This window comes from Harpia harpyja, chromosome 4 (genome assembly GCF_026419915.1).
Source record: "Harpia harpyja isolate bHarHar1 chromosome 4, bHarHar1 primary haplotype, whole genome shotgun sequence".
NCBI classification, from domain to species: Eukaryota; Metazoa; Chordata; class Aves; order Accipitriformes; family Accipitridae; genus Harpia; species Harpia harpyja.
Genome location: NC_068943.1, coordinates 48,103,681 through 48,121,232, shown reverse-complemented (window position 1 = coordinate 48,121,232; position 17,552 = coordinate 48,103,681). Strand labels below are relative to the sequence as shown.

Sequence of the window (17,552 nt, the reverse complement as noted above, 5' to 3'; positions counted from 1 at the left end):
GAGCCAGATTCATCTCAGGGACCGGACTTGACTAGGAAAATTCCAGAAGATATCTTAAAAAGTATATAGTAAATAGCCAATGGTGGCTGCTCCATGGAGAAGTCAAATGTGTGAAACCTAGCACATGCTTGCAGTCTCACAGGCAGCCTGCACCGAGGAACGACTTGACCAGCCAGGGCTAAGCCACAGAACAACTGTCATGCTGCCCAAATGGTTGTTATATCTACAAGTCTCTACGAACAAGCCTAACGATCTAATCCAAAGCCAGTGCTTTTTAACATGGTTAAACACTTCTTACAGCAGGATTTGCCAGTAAAAAGGGTTTTGATCATAAATGAAAATATATCTATAACATTTCCATGTTTCAGAAACTGAAAAAACCTTTTATATTTCATTGAAAATGTACATCACTGGAAGAGATTTTAAGAAATGAGAACAACTGATGCCAATTATTAAATGCATCCCCCACTGCTTAAAATAAAACCTGGACTATGTTTTTTATAACATACTAAATGGGTATACCCCAACTACAACGTTTGACGTCACAAGTGCTGACACTTGCGAAGATCTCATGGCACCACAAACAGGCGTTGAGGATACTGTGTGTAAGACCCTAATCTTAGTATTCAAATTCCTTGGGTTTGTGAACTCTGCAGATGAGAACTCTGACAGGCTTTTTTTTGCTGCACATAGCTGCAACTTTCTAGAAAAGCAATGCCTTCTGGAAGAAAAATCATTAGTGATGCTTTTGCTGAAACGTGGCTTTTAACAAAATTAATAAAATAGTAAAAAAACCACAAAGAGAAACTACTTGTAATGTACCTAATCAACCAAAATAACTAGACAGGAATGTCAGCAGCTAATAGGATAAACCCAACAGACCTTACAGCAATGCTGAGTTCAAACATCTTCTACTGCAGTCCTGTGTTGTTTTTTCTTTTTTTTTCTCTTCAAATGTACTCCAACAATGAAATACAAAGCAGTAATACAATTTCCTCGGGAAGAGTTGTATCTAATTTATGAAATGGCTTCTGTATCAATGATACAAAGGCAGCATATGAGTAGAATATAACTGGTTTTGTTCACCACACAATGGCCCCAACACCAACAGCTGTCATGCTTCAGAAATCACCTTTCTAACAGCTAAGTACACTAAATGGCCCCAGGGAGTAAGGAATTAGGTGGATTGGTCCCATAATACCACCTTATTTTAACAAAATGTCAGGACAAATGACTACATATGTTGCCCAGAGGAGTAATAAGACATCATAATTGATAGGTCAATAGCAAACTCTAACTTGTTTATTCTGTATCCAATTTATTAAATAAAACAACAATCATTAACTAGTGTAAGGCAAAAAGAAATAATTGTCATTGTTAGAAAAGGCATAGATAGCTCAGGAAAAAAGTATTTTCTTTGATTATCCAAAAGATTATTTTCCCTCCTTTCCACTCTGGTATCTGACAGCCTCTGCCATTGCACCACCTGTCACATTGCTTCCACCTGGGAGGGCAGAGGGCCATCTACGCCTTCAACTCCACCTCCTGACAAAGGTGGTCGGTCTTGATTAAACCATGGGGGATAGTTTTTCATGCTGACAGCCAGTGCCATCCACTTAGAGGCCTTCAAACTTTACCTCCACTGAAAACGCTTATGCATTTCTCAGAATACTCCACTGAAAACACAAATCCTGCATGTAAATCACATCTTTCACTTATGAGCTCACAGCACAATATGTGCCAGAGTAGGATTAATTTACAGCATTAAAAATTCACACATCCTTCTACCCTAAGTAACCAATGGAAAAAGATACATGAAATAATTATTTGGTTTAGCAAACATGTTTGTACACATTTTTTTCTTTGCACTTTCAAACCATGTAAAGCATCATATATTCATTGTGTGTGCCTGGATCTCCCACCTGGGTAGCCACTCAGCTTGCAGATTGCCTGGGAATGTATTTGTTGTACATTTACTCAACAATATACATTGGTGGTGCAAACTCAGATGGAGAACATTTTGTAGCTCCTTTTAGTTCTGTTTTTAAACATTGGACCCTGGGCTATTTGTAGGATTTATAAAAATATTTACTGTAATTGTTCCACAATAGGTCTGGTTTTATAGCAAACATCACCTTCATTTAAAAGGAAGAAATGGAAACTGAACACCCCAAAATGAAAAAACAAGTTGGACAGAGGATTTCAACTTTGACAGAAAAGGAACAGTGCTATGTTCTGAATTGGGTATTGGTAAATACATCCTAGTAAAATATGAGCAGTGTGTCAAAGAGCTGTTACACTCATCGCTGGAACTCTTCATGCAAAGACTCCGTAACGCAGCAGAATTTAGACTTGATTTTATTACACACCGAGGACCTGGGCCTTATCCAGCTAAACACACTTAAGTGTTTGCTAAATTTTAAGTATGTTAAAGTGCCCCTGAATTCAGAAGGACTGCTCAGGGTACAACAAGAGAAACAGGGGACTGACTCATTTGTTATGTACTCAGCACCTTCACAGATCCCTCATTACTACAGAAGTAACAGGGAACCACTCAGAGGGACCCTCCCAGCCCTATCTTGGGGGATTCTATGCCTGTCTGCAATGCTTTGTTTTAATTTAGCATTTGTTACTGAGAAACCTGAGTGATAGTTACTGCTGTACAGGATCTACATAATTTGAACTCTGTTACTGTAAAAGCCATCAGAGAAAGTAAAAATGATTAACAAATCTGTTCCTAGATTAGTGCTGAGGTCAGCGATGGTGGCAGGCAAACAAGAAGGTGAACAAACAGAACTATTTTAATTTCAAGCTCCATTTGAATCACAAGGAAAAAAAAAGAAAAAAAATCAATGTTTACCAAGGAGATATGAACAAAAAATACTGGAAAATGCATGCTTTTTCAGTCTACATTATTATTTTTTTCTAAATACTAGCTACATTCCAAAAAGTCTCATTAGGAATGTCTGTAAACATGTTTTCAAAAGCTGTTTCCAAGTATTCACGGATTTAAACAAACACCAGAAACAGAAGCAAAAGGAAAAAGAAAAAGAAATACAACTGTGATGAAGACTGCAAACTTAATCATTTTGTTGTCTTTGTGAAAGAACACTTCTTTAGTAACTGTGGCTCTATAAAACCAGTTTGCACAGATAATAACTAGCCTTTATATAATATTTTTCATCCATAAACCGCAAAGGCCTTTATGAATGAAGTTGGTATTATTATACCAATCTTAAATGTGTAAATGCTGATCTTCAGCTTCTGGCAAAACAGTCTATATATTCATGACCAATCCTATGCGAATCCCTGTGACTCCCTATGAAACCAGGGATTTCCTTCAAACTCCAAAAAGCAGCAAAGGCGAGCAGAGCACGGACACATATATTTAATTTCCTTGCAGAACCACTGGATCTTATGATTGCTTGCTGCTCAGCTTAAAAGGACAAATAGCTAAACTCTAAATGGTGCCATTTTCAAAGAGTTCAGTTCTCCTCCATCTTTCAGGGGAAGAACGTGATGTACAGGAAGGCACAGGAACTTGATTGAAGCCACTCAAGCTGGCAAGGGAGTAAAGCACGTGGCTGGCTCTCAGGGTTGGTTTCCCCAGATTTTAAGATAAAGAAATCTTCTTTATGGAGACCAATTCTCATCTGTTAAGAAAGTCACTAATCCTCTGACAGCAGTCATTGCTTCACAGTTCATCTTTGTCTGTTGTTTATTTCTATCCCACAAGGTATTCTTGAAGGGGAGAAAGCAGGTAGTAAACAGAATTTTTTTTTTTTTTTTGGCCAAGACTCAAAAAGATATAAAAAAATGTAGCAACCTCTAGGAATGTCAGCCTGAAGTACCTTCCAGATATTATCTAGCTGGACTCCCAACGTAAATGTGGAAGGAAATATAGGAGAGGTTGGGCTGGATGGCTTTCAATTCTGTATGCCAAATTTACATAAACCATCATAGGTCTACTACACTTAACGTCAAGAAGCTAGACTGATTTACTCTCAGAAACAGTCTGGTTGTGCCCAAAGGCACAACAGCAAAACTGGAGCTTGCAATAATCACGCAGTGTCAACTGATGCAATGCCAAAAGGTTGTCTGTCTATCCTGCTCTTCAGAAGTCCTTGCAAAGGACTGACCTCCATAAGCTCAAAAGTCTGTACAACGGCCAGTCAGTGGGCCAAGGAGTCCTGGGAGAACACTTTGACTGCACAGTTTGCACAGAAACAACCGACCAAGGAAAAAAGCTAGCAGCTTGCATAAGTCTCTGGAAATAGCAACTGGAATGCACACTGAGCCAATCTGTAGAGGCATTTAAACCAATACGCACACTGCTCACCAGTGATGTTAGCTCATCCCAAAGACTCATTGCAAATGTTACCAATAATCACCCAGTCATCTGACTACAAGAATGACTGATGTCTCCACCTTGCACACAAATCCAGCATCTATAAAGGTTCCCTGTGCTGACAGCAGCCCAGCAGACACTACTTTTAATTGACAGCATCTCACCCCCAGCAGAAGCATGATTGATGCATTCCACATCAGAACGCTGGACTGAATCCCTCCAAGCTGGTGACCACGTGCACGTCCACGGAGCCCTGCCTGCTGCATTCCTCTGGTGGACACCATGCCCTGGCAGCACCATCTGGCTCCCCACCACCACCACCAAGGTGCCACTGAGAATGACTGCTCAGGTGGCACCATCCTGCACCAAACTGCTCCCAGGGAGCACAACGTGGGCAGGCATGTGATGCTAGGCTGCTGCCAGCGCACGGTTGCAGACCCAGCCCAGCCGAGGAGGACAGGGATGGTGCTGAGCCCTCACTGCCTGTGCTGCTTTGTGCCTGTCTACGTGGAGACGAGTCTGCTCTAGAGAGGCAAAGGTGCTTTGGGAAAGCTGTCACAGAAACCATTCCGCTGGGGTACGTCTCTGGCACTCTCACTGGTTCTGGCAGTTGCAGTGAGGACCAGCAGCACCCTCGTGTATGGTTTTGTGCCGCGCTCCATGACATTGGTGATTACCCAGCAATAAAGCTCTGCAGCACAGGGGCTGGGCAGTTCAAGGAAGCAAACTTCCACTTGCATTTTCCCTGCAGCGCCTCTGTGCTTCTCCTCATACCAGCAGCATAAATGGTGCCAGCTCCTCTCAATGACATACCTTCTCCCAGAGAATGCTATTTGCCCATGACAGGTTAACAGTCTTCTTGCCTTCTTGGCAAGGAAGAATAGCCATAGTTTCTGCATTTCTACAATTTAGTGTATCAGCTTCTCCAGGCAAAACTGCAGGAAAGCCAAACGTCCTTTAGATTTGTTGGTGACTGTACCAACAATTCAACGGGTGGCAACTGCCCTGGAAACTAGGCACCCAGGAGCTCCTGCCTCATCATGCTCTTGAAACAGCTTCTTGATTCCAGTGAATCCTGGAAAAGGATTGTAACCCATACCTTTAAAGCAGACATGTTAAAGGATGAAGAATTCTTTTAACAGCCTGCTAAGACTGCCATAAAAAGCTAATTAAATAACATGAAAAAATGTGCCAAGTAATTTAGAAGTTGAAAACTACCCAAATTAATGGTTTGTACTAACCATATAATTTATACAATTAATTTTGTTAACTTCCATCTTCAAACAGGCTATTTGAACAGATTTCTAAGACATCTGAACAACAGTATTTGAACAGCCAGCCTAACTTTCATTGTTAGTCACGCAATCCTTAATGTCTGAGCATATCCTTTACCATGCACTTCCAGAAGGTGGACAGAGAACATCCCAAGTCCAGGTCCAGCAAGTGGGTGCCTGCAGCTTGGTCCCTGTCACCAGTCTATGCTAAAATCAGAGTCATTGTGCTCTGCACTCCTGCACAGAGAAGGCTGGAGCCTGGAGGATCGAAAGAGCATGCAAATACTTCCCAATTATCAGGGCTGACAGAGAATTCTTTAAATCCTGCTCTTAGTGGCATGATTATTAACACGCTATTAAGTCATTCCAACTAGGTTAGTAAGTAGACTTCAAATGACATCATTTTAAAATCAAAGCTCATTCTTTTCTGACAATTTCACAAGAGAAGTTGGGATCTAATAAGTCTGAACCATTACAGCCATTCAAATTAATGGGAAAACACTTATTTATTCTAATTGGCTCTGAATGTAAATGGATATGGAAAATATTTTCCTGCACTAGGGCCAGGGTCTGAGCAGCCAGCCAAAGACCATCATTAACTTAAACAACGTCTCCTTAACTTCTTGCGTTTATTTTACAGAGTTCTTGTGCCATCAGAGTACACATTGATTATACTGCCTTCACGTAGAATAAACAAAATAAAATAAAATTAAGATTACCTATAAACAGTAAAATTATATGTAACTGAAAATACCGCTAGCATTTCCAGACATTAAATTATTTTCTTCCACAATGAATGAAAGGACTTCCTTAAGCTTTGATTTTAAGCAAGTCCTGCTTCACCTCTCTGGTCCAGCTCCAAAAGGCACTACAAAAAAACCTGAACACCCCTGATGAGACTTAACTGGAAAAATCTCTCACTGCTGGCTGGCTCAGGAAAGTTTCCCTCTGAGGACTTCTCTTCAGAGAAGACACCACCACAATGCATCACAACTATCCAATACCCATATCAAAACAGTATGGTATGCTCTGGAAAGGGAGAAGACAGAAGCATCTCTGTCCACTGTACCTACTCTGCGTACAGACTCATGGAAACAGAGGTAGCACTTTCTAAATGTACTGAATTCATTGAAAAATGTAAGAGGTGTATAAAATTAAAAGAAAAAAAAAGAAGGTAAAAAAACATCATCACATTTCATACTGAGAATAATGAACACAAAGTAACTAAATAACAGTACGAGGATACAAGGAGAGATTGATTTGCAGCTTACTATAAAGTCATATTTTAGTGACAGCAGCTGTGGTTCTCCATTTTGTAATAGTGAGCATTACCTTTCTGTGGAAAAAATATCTATGCCCTCCTTACAAGCTGCAATTATGCTATTTCCAAAGTCAACCTACAAAATGCTTTGAAAAAGCTTTAAAACAAGTCTGACCTGTTTTTAAGCAGAAATGACTATTTTAGTTTGCTGCAAATGTCATTAACACCTGTATAGTACTGACACCATGCTTTCAAAATAAAGATAGGTCATCTTACTTTTAATTTCACACATGCACATAAGTGGTAAACATTCAGAGCATTCCTGTTAATGATGCCATCTGGTGCCTCCCATAATTGTGTAATATTCAGCCTTCCAAACAAGATGTAATGGCAGCAACACACAAAACCCACTGACATTTACAGTACGGAAATTTATTATCAGCCATCAGTTCAGAATGACTGTGTTTGCATGACTACCGGTGCTATAAAATCATCACCTTTACCAACCAAGTGGAGGTACAATAAATAATGGATTTTAATCCATGCACATACCACAAAAGCATTAAAAATTCATTACTCAAGCACAATAGCATCTTAAGCAACAGTTACTTCTTTAAAAATTAATACTACTTTCCTGGTTAAGTGAAAACTATACACACACCAAGCCTTTGTTTGTAATACCAGTGTGTTCGTATACAAATTATAACACATAGGAATGCTTCTGTTTTAACTTTGATACATGAATCTTGATATTTAAAAAGCAGGGAATTCTCTTGCCCATCCTACTTAGGCTCTTTTTGCTATATTTATTCTCTGTTACCTTAGTAGAGGCTTAATGATTAAACCCCCCCCCCCCAACCCCATCAAAAGCCTTTCACATTTTAGCCACTTTCAGTACATTCTAGTGCCTCAACTGATTTCATACAAACTGAAACTGAGCTAAAATGAAACCTCCTATTACTAGAGATTTTCTACTAAGTCAGAATACACTTTGCTATAAAGCAGACAGCTATAAAGTAAAATAGCACCAACAGCTTTTCTTAACCACTCTTAGTAATTCAGTGCACTTTCAACTTTTATTACAGAGTACAGTTGGAGAGAAGGCATCTACAGAAGCATGGCTAACTATTTCTGTGGTAATGCATACAGACCATGACAAGGAATGGATACTTCCCAGTAACTGCAACTCTGTAAGCTGCATTGAGATGTGCTCTGACACACATTTGCACTTCAGGTGGGCACGCATTCCAAAGCAAAAGCTTTGTTGCTTTATAGTACTTGTATCTGTACCTGTCCACCTTCTTGACATTTCTCTTTGGATGCGTAAGGCTGAAAAACCTTCCTCCCTCAATTTCTCTCAACTGTTCAGTTAGAAGCAAAAAGCTTTGCTTGTTCAGAACAGGTTGTTCTGCTGTACACAGCCTCTCCCCCCATGTTTTAAAATCTGCTTATTTGAACTCATTATCTTTTAAATGCAACTGAGCTAAAATTTTCTAGCTGCACTCTCTAGAGTAGCTGGGACTTGCAGTCATGTGCTGCAAACGTCCCTGCCTTTTCCTCTGCCTTCCTCCACCTTCACAGCAGGGTTTTAACTGTCAGTACATGAATTCTGAATCCTTTCTACTCCTCTTCCTTGATAGGTCAGGGTAATGGATTATGCTCAGTCTGGGCTGTTGATCCAAAACATTCAAGATCCTGTTCAATTTTTTTCAGTAAGAAGTACTGAGGAAGGTGTAGTCAGATATGTCCCAACTACACAAAGACACTAACGTACAAGGGAAGAGTTAGGGTAACTTCTAATTAGCTGGCCTAAACATAAGAAAGTAGAAGCTACAGAGAGTGAAATGCCTCAAGAGTTTGCTGGAGGAGACACTATCATCTAGAGAAGAGTTTCCTATACAAACACATATATATATATATATATCTGTTTTACTTATTAAATAAGCTGCCCCAGAAGTGAAAGTTTCTGTCAAGCTTGAAAATGTTTTAACATTTTTTTTTCAGTTTTACCTGATAGCTAAATTTTTTTTAGCAATGATGGCAAACATACTGGACATTTTATTCTGGTTTAAAGTCCTGCAACTTCACAACGGACATAAAAAAAGCTCATTTAATAGAGAATAGTCCAGGACAGTACTTACACTTCCAACCCATTTGAGTATCTTCTGCAATACAAAGAATACGTATGAACATACACTTCGATGGAACAAGTTCTAAGATTACTCTAAAAACAATCATGTATTGTTTAAAAACATTTTATAAATCTCATTTTACTTCTTTTTTTTTTAATTATTTTAAACTGCTTTCAGGCCATTTATTCACAGCACTTGCCATAAACATCAGCGTGGAATCAAGTAAACACACAAAAATATGTGCATACTGGCACTGAGAAACTATTAAGTCAGCAGTGCGTTGTATTCCAATTTCTTCTTGAATCTTACATTAACATTTACCATTTCTTCTGTGGTTAAGCTTCCATTTTTCCCAGACTACAAAGAAGAGGGAAAGCTTTCAGCCTTTTCTCATGTTCTGGCCCCAAATGGTTTCATGTGGTAATGTAGAACAACACACAATGTAAGAATATGGACAATAGGCCTGCTTTTGTTAGCTTCTCGTTTTTGCAAACCCCTTCTAGATGGTCCAGAGAGTCATGGAGTCCACAGGCTACACATTTGCAAAACAGTACACACCACTGATAATGCAACAGTGAAAGCTCCATGACTACTTTGAGGCGAAAAGAGGACATTGAAAGTTTTCCTCTAAATGGTAAAGGAAAAATCCTCTTTTGAAGAAAAAAGGCTAGTGCTATTAATAAGACCAACTTGTTACATACGGGGTAAACAGACTTTACCATTCTAGCGACAATAGTTCAATTCACATAACCTGCAAAGCAATGCAAGTATGAAAGAGCAGAAGGGTACCACCTCCCACAGCTGATACCACTAAGAACAAAAGGTGGCACGTTTTCGTACACTGCATTACTGAATTCCATGTACATGAGGTCTTTTCTTCAGATTCGAAAGAGTATTTATCCTGATGAGGTCCTCTGTGTGCTTTTCAGTCGGGTAAACCAACTTTCAACTAACTTTCTTGAGGAAAATTTATAATCTCCAATAGCATATTAAAGGATGTAACATGAAAGTTATTTTTGTTTGGAGGGTTTTTTAAATAAAGGACTGCTGAGAAAGCACACTGTTTAATCACACAGAAATGAAATCATGGCCACTGAAGGAGTACAGAACTCACTGCTGTACAGGTATTCTCCCCCCACTCCCCGCCCCGAGTCATTTCCTGGACATCTACCCAGCCATCCTGGCAACACACAGCTCTTGAACAAGTTTTAAGTCAACTAGCTCAGACAACACAAAGCTGGCTGAGCATCTGACTCCAGCTCTCTGCCTGACCCTCTTTCACTCACTACTTCTTGTCCTGATTTAAACATTTCCTGTAATGCACCTGTAGCATCACTTCAGAAGTACCAAATTAACTGACAAAGTGTTGGTTTTGTTTGGTTTTCTTCAAAATAAATTTATACAACACTGTATGGGCTTCTTTCTGTCTTCTTTTTGTGAGCTATAGCAGAAAAAACAATTCTGAACTGTGCAATAAAACCTGACAGCTTGAATGCAGCCATGAAATAAATAATAAAAAAAAACCCAACCCCCCAAAACAATAGCATGAATAATAATGAAAGGGCAGAAACAAGAAAATAATTCAACAGATGTGTGACATTTTTGTTCTTCATTGTGGATCAGTTATTTTTGTTAATCATATCACCTATTCTTCCCTTTTATTGATAATTACATGAAGCAGATGGATAACAGAATGCTCCCAGATGGTGAGAAAGCAAACAAGTTCATAAATTGTTTATTTATGAAGAAGTCATTAAAAATTATTTAATTATCTATAGTTTTCTACCCCACCAATAATTACACGCACCGTAAAGGCCAGCAGCACTTTATAAGATATTTAGTCTTCTGTTGTAACCGTTTTTTAACACAACATGACTGAAATGACTGACAGATGTGCAAAACACAATAATAATCTAATCTGTTCTAACACTGTGGGAATTAAGATTTTGAATCTTTAGATCTTCTGCCAATTGGCGCTTCGAAACTAGTTACTGATTCGGAATACAAAAAAATCAAGAGATTTCCTTTTGATTTGGAACAGCTGTAGAAAGTGTTTGATCTAATGAGCAGACAGAAGCTTTTTCAGGTCTGTGTCCTGAAACCCTAGAGCATGGCAGATGTATGGCCTGATGCAATTTTGAGCTAATATGTGGAACCTCTGATACGCTTGCTGCAGAGGCACAGGCTGAACAGGCATCCCTAAGTCTGGGCACTTCCAGGACTAGATGCAAATAAGATTGTTAGCATCTGTGCCATTCCAGAGGGCTGCAATGGGAGACAGTGGAGTTTAATGCCTCCCCCTCTGTGCCTTCTCCATCAATCCTTACCTGATTTACCCACATCTCTTCAGTAGAGCAATGGGAGATAGAGTTTTGTAGGAACAGACACACAAAAGCAGCAGCAAAAGGTATTTGCTGTCTCAAGGGGTATGGTAAAAACATACTCTGTCATTAGTGACTGTTATAGGAAGATACTACTACGTTCATAAGCATTTGCAGCCCTTGAGGAAATGGAGAGCCACTGCTAGGGAAGTGACAGGTCTTCTGATGCAGAGATGAAGCAGCAAAGTTGTGGTTTAAGAGAAAGAGTGAAAAAAATTGTGGCTGCCTTAAAATCTATGCAAAGCTTTAATAAAAAGGCCAGACAACAGAGAGGAGGAACAGGTAGAGCTCCTCAACTGGGAGTCATACTCATTTTAACGATAAGCAAAGAGGCAACACAAACCAAAAGCCTGGCTCAAACTAGAAACGATATTGAACCAAGGGAAATATCACAAGGACACAGAGAGAACAGGGTGGCTGGAAAACTGCAGTTAGTCATTCAGGTAATGGTAAATTATGTTTTTACATGATACATTTCTGGATTTTAAGAGTAAATCTCTCTACCTTACACCTAGCTCTCCCAGAAAGACTATAGGAAGAAGGATCTATGCATTCTTAGACACCACGACATACAGTGCCTGCTAGAAGCAGGCAGGAATCCACAGTAGGGTGGCACATGGCATTATCCACTTTTTGATTTTTCCAGACACTGCAGTAGAATAGAGAGATTTGACAGTGGGGCAATGAGAACAAGTTACCACAGACTTAATTTCTGGTGCTCATCTGTCTCTAACAACTGATCCAGACCTGCAGGAAAACCACCTCTCCAGCACAGCCCAGATCCATCTGGACTGGCAACGCATGGGAATTAGCTGAGGGCAAAGCTTTTCTGATTTAGATTGCTGCTTTCGCTTCTGGCTTTGGAGGAAAGAAATGGAAAAGAGTCCTTGCGGGTCCTGGTTGAGTTATCTGTACTGGGTCAATCTTTATGGGTGAATCTCTTCATGCTCACAAGCAGGCTGGAATGTATTAAATTGATACACAAACCGATTGAGCCCCAGGGCTCCCAGTGTGCCACTAATGGCCTACAGAGATATATATGTACAAATCAAGAGCTGTACTTAGACACTGAATGGCTGAGCTGCTAAGCCCCAAGCTGTTACTGGTGAAAAATAAATTTTGCAGCAAGAAAAGGAGAGAGAGAGCACAAAAAAGGCTGGAACAAGAGGAAGGCAGCTGAAAAAGCAGTAGATGAGAAGCAGATGTTGATGGCTAGATATCAAGGGGCATCTTGTGGGTATCAAAGCAAGAATTTCATTACAATTATCTCCATCATAAGCAATAGATACTTAAGCAATTAATTAGGACAGGCAGTCAAATGAAAATTTTACACTTCTGAAATTGACTTGCATTTACAATCTTGGTATTGTAGTTTACGTGATAAACTCCTGCCATCATTGCAGAGCTCTTTAAAACAAGAATTACAATGATAACCCGTCCTCCAGCTTTCAGGGACAAAGTGGGCAGGGGTTAATGTCAGAAATAAGTGCTTTCTAATATGAGAAGGCAAAGCCTCCTCGGCTAAAACAAGCTTGGTGAGCTAGAATAGAGACATGTGATAAAGAAATGAGGAGCAGTCTCCGCTACTTGAAATCCTTGCTTGCCCAAAGCTTTTAAGATTCTGCAAGATCCTGCCCCTATCTTGTTTAAAACCACCATAACAAAGATGATAGCAGACATTTTCTCTTTACTGCTATCCAGGTGCTTGCCTCAGACAACTTCCCACTAATTCCTACTCCAGCCTCTTTGTTTGCCTTTCACTTTTCTCCCTCTCTTCTCCATGCTTTCCTTAGGACATTGTTTTTCCATTTCCCTTTTACCTCATTTCCTGGCCTGCTAGCATCTTCTACAACCAAAACACGTGTCACCTTGTCTCACAGTATTTTTTAAGGTGACAATTCTCAGCCCTTCCATTTTGCAGAGTTTTAACTTTTAATCACATTTAACTCCTTGGTGGGATATTTTGCTCTTTGCAACACAGATTGCGTCTTTCTGTTTACAGAGTGTCTGAGCAGGCCTTTTGATCGCTACAAAAACGTAGAAGTATAATAATTTTGTGCCTACTGAAATTTGATTATATTCATTTCATAAAATAAATCTCATTTTACTTGCAACTTAGCTGCAGGATTTTGCAGGGAAGTGCAAGGTTATTGATGGGAATCAATCTTCCTTTCTGAAACATTAAAGTAGAGAGAGGGCAAATGCCTTATGCCTGGCTACTACCAAGGCTAACAAAACATCCAAGATCTAAAAGCAGCACCAGCTCCTTACTTTTAAGAGTACGCTCAGTCCCCTATGGTAGGTTATCTCTTAAGTTATACAGCTTTCACAATGTATGGTGGTTAAAGGTAATTTCATTCACTCAGTAGAAGACTCAGTTTAGCTTTATATAGTTTCAAATTCTTGGTATTTCAGAAAACTACAGGCAGCAGTAGTGGACTAGCTTTATCCTCAAGTTACCACCTAGGGATCAACCACAGATGTCAGTTTTGACAGAACACAGTCTGCCAAAAAATCTATAATTCATGCCAGTGCATATGCATGGATACTTAAACAGTGGCTAGCCTTAATTTTTTTGTCAGCAAAACTTTGTTAGCGAACATCTCGCACCTTTTATTCAATAGATATTCATTAAACTTTTGAGATTTTAAACAATTATCTCACTACCTGCAACTCTTAGAAATCCTCAGGAAGAACCTGGGAATGGAGCAGACAACAGATTTGCAAATCTTACAAACACAGGAAGTCTGTGACTTTCCGGCTCCAACAAAAATGCTAAGATAAGTTCTTCTAGTGAGAAAGCAACAGTTCATTTTAAAGATAAAATAGGAAGTAGTTTAAAGAAAAGCATCAGATACTTTATTCTGCAGAGAAGAGGAAGGCAGGGATGTGCGTGTTGAGGGAAGACTGTTCAACAAAGCCAAACTCAGACCAATAGCCTCAGCTATGTTCTGGATTTTGCTTTGCCAACTGCTGCCTAATTAAGAGTTTTGGATGCCAAAAATTACTAACTGTGAAAAGGACAGCACTAAAAATATTATATGGGAGCCCATCTCAGCCAACTGGAAGTTAGTAGACAGACATAAAGCTCTCTAATTATGTTTCTTTAGGAAATCACAGCTACCTACTGAGAGTATCCATTGCTAATGGTGTTTTTCCTAATATTTCAGCTTTGGTAGTTTCTCTTGTGAGGAACCATCTTCACATCAAATTTTAGTTACTTAAAAATGTAAGATAGAATAAGGTGTAAGTTATTTCACAAATGAAATTTTGAGACTTCCAGTTTAGAACCTCCAGATTGCATGAGTGCTATGCAAATAAGAACAGTTTGGTAATGAAAACAATCTTTTCCTTTGCTGTTAAATCATTCCTGATATTTTTAAGTGTTCTTTCAGGGTGTCTTGTGCATCGAAGAAACCTGACTTTGGCACTGAAAAATAAAATTTACTTAAGCAATTTCTACAGAAATAGTCAGAAGCATGACATTGTATTTTTTCCACTTGCAGAGCATAATACTTAAACAAATTTGCCAGGAAGAAGGGCTGAACAGTAAGTCAGAGCATTTAAAATGTGTTGGGAGTTTGAAAATAAGGTCATGAAAAAATACTGTTACAATGTAAGCATTTAGTATGTAAATGTTATAGTTCAGTGATTGCTCTTCCTAATGCGTTTGAAACTCAAGCTTAGAAGAAGCGATGGTTGTGCAGAAGCAAAGCTGGGATTGTAAGGGTATGGACACCATGTTCAATGTAATTAAGAAGCAACCTATCAACACTAAGATGGTAATGCCATCCCATCTGCCAAACCCTGCATTAGTTGGCGCTATGCCTCTTGCCTGCTGCTGCTTCTGTTACCCACCTGATCCTTGGAGACCTGCTCTGATGGAGCGTTTATGCCAAGCTCTTCCAGAGGATAGACAATCTGTTGTCTTGGTCGCACGGGAACCATGTAATGAAGGGCAGATGTCAGGGAATGGGCACAGGGATTCTGAAACGGAAAGACAGCGATCTATATTTCAGCAGAGAGAATGTCAGAACAGTGCATCACAGATGTCTGTTGTATGGCTTTGCAAATACAAAATTCTTAGCTCTGTTGGCTAAATCTGAGAGAAAAATCAGCAAATAAACAAACATACTCAGAGCAGAGGAATGAATTGCAGATAATTCCTGACACTAATGAAGATAATTATGAGAGTAATTACATTACTATCTCTGTGGGAATGACAGATAAACAAGTGGTTTGGTTTATGGGATTTTTCAGCACAAGTATTTTCCCCAGGAGGATATTTTTCTCCGTAGCGATCATGAATCAGCTTGATTTGACCTCATTAAGCTATGTTATCTGCTTACCGCTAACCTTTGCTTGTTTGGCAAAGAATGGTTATGAATTTATATAGAAATTCTATACCAACTAAAATGTCAATTTCATCCAAGTGATAAATGTTAATAAACTGGCATAAACTTGAAGTGAACAAAACCCCTAATGCTAATGTGAATAGCATAGATCATTAGAAATAGCTGTGTTCCATTTATTGTAGCTTGACCAGCTCTGTCATAATTTACAACATGAAAGGGAAAAAAAATAATTAAGAGAATTACAGGAAATAGAGAATGAACATTAATGCAAACTAAATTGCACTGAAGTACAGTTCCATCCATAAATATTGAAAAAACTTGATGTTACTATGTTGAAAACTGAGTAAAATATCACATTTACCACTTATTAGAAAGCAATGATAAGCTAAAGTAACTTAAAAGAACTATGTAGCCTGGAATTAGGCCAAACTGGAATCATTAGTAAGATTTAACTTTTCTCTTCTCTCCACTGCCATTAAACTGCATTTTTGTAAGTGCCTCTTAAGAATCTGAGAACCTAATGCTATGCAAGGACATTGGTTCCTCAAGAGAACACTTAAAAAACTCCACAAATGCACACAGGAAAAAACATCCTTCTGCAAATGTACCTATGTCTAACCTGTCAAAATTCCTATGTTAAAAACAGTGGCGATTTCAAAAACACCTAAGTCACTGAGGACAGAATTCATCTCAGTCACCATCTAAAAGCCAGGTGATTACTTTAGCTAGCCATGCAGACACCCCCCAGAGTCAGAGAGATGAGCATCTCCAGAGAGCAATTCTTTCTGTCCTAAGACAGGCAGTTATGATCGATGGATGAACTGCCCTCTGGATGCACCGTGTTTTCTCCATTAATGCTGGCAGGAGCCTAGGTGATTAGGCTGGGCCAGATAGTAGCTTTAGATAGCTACACATCAATGACTTGACATGTTTGAAAATTTTACCTTGTGTTCCCTTTTCTGACATGAGACTGATGACAAGACACACACAAGAGTATTCTTGAAAGAATCTTTTATTTTGCTTCCACAAATTACATTCTTCTCGGAAATGGATTTTCCCACACAGCATTAGGTTCTTATGGTTCTCCTGTGGCACTTGCAGAAACACAAGACACATTTTCAATGACAATGAGGTGCCTAGGTCCCCCTCACTTCTGATGAAACACAGTCTAGGGTACCTAAATCACTTCTGAAGAGTTCTTATTAACCACCTTGATGTGTTTCTAATATTATCCCCTTGCATTTACTTATGCTACATTATGCCCAGCAACATCATTCCTTTTTTCTTCACCGCCCTCCACTTTGTCCTGAATCTAAACAAATACTGGTATCTCTCAAAATTAATTATGCAGCTGAGTGGAGGTATGTGGGACAGTACAACTTGATCAGGTTATTAAACTATGACAGGAAATAGAAATAATTGTTAAATATAAAGACAGAATATGTGCTTTATACGTTGCCATTTAAAACCTGATTGGTAACTGATTTTGCAAGTGATAAAGGTATACCAGGTGTATTAGCATGTTAAAAACAATTAAATAGAAACTATTATGTTGGTCTCCTCAGTTGATGAGTTGTAAGTTTCTTGTTTCTTCACCTATACATCCAACACAAGGGAAAGAAACAAAGTCAAACCCAAACTACAGCTTACAACTCAGATACAGAGTCCTAACATAGGCAGGAGTGGGAATACTGGATGCTTCCTACTTCATCCTAGAACTGATCTATTGGGAACGGGCAGGAAAGGGCAGAAACAGGCAGAAATGTGACTATCAGTACTAAAGCACATTTATGGAGGGGGC

General features: G+C 39.2%; 1 protein-coding gene across 1 annotated transcript in view; it reads right to left on the bottom strand.

The window, feature by feature from the left end:
- Window positions 1-17,552, bottom strand: part of CFAP61 (cilia and flagella associated protein 61) — a 113,958-nt gene that overhangs the window by 59,992 nt on the left and 36,414 nt on the right. Inside the window, exon 16 of the mRNA XM_052783858.1 lies at window positions 15,255-15,404. Within this exon, the coding sequence (XP_052639818.1) occupies window positions 15,255-15,404 (150 nt within the window). The remainder of the gene's footprint in view (window positions 1-15,254; window positions 15,405-17,552) is intronic.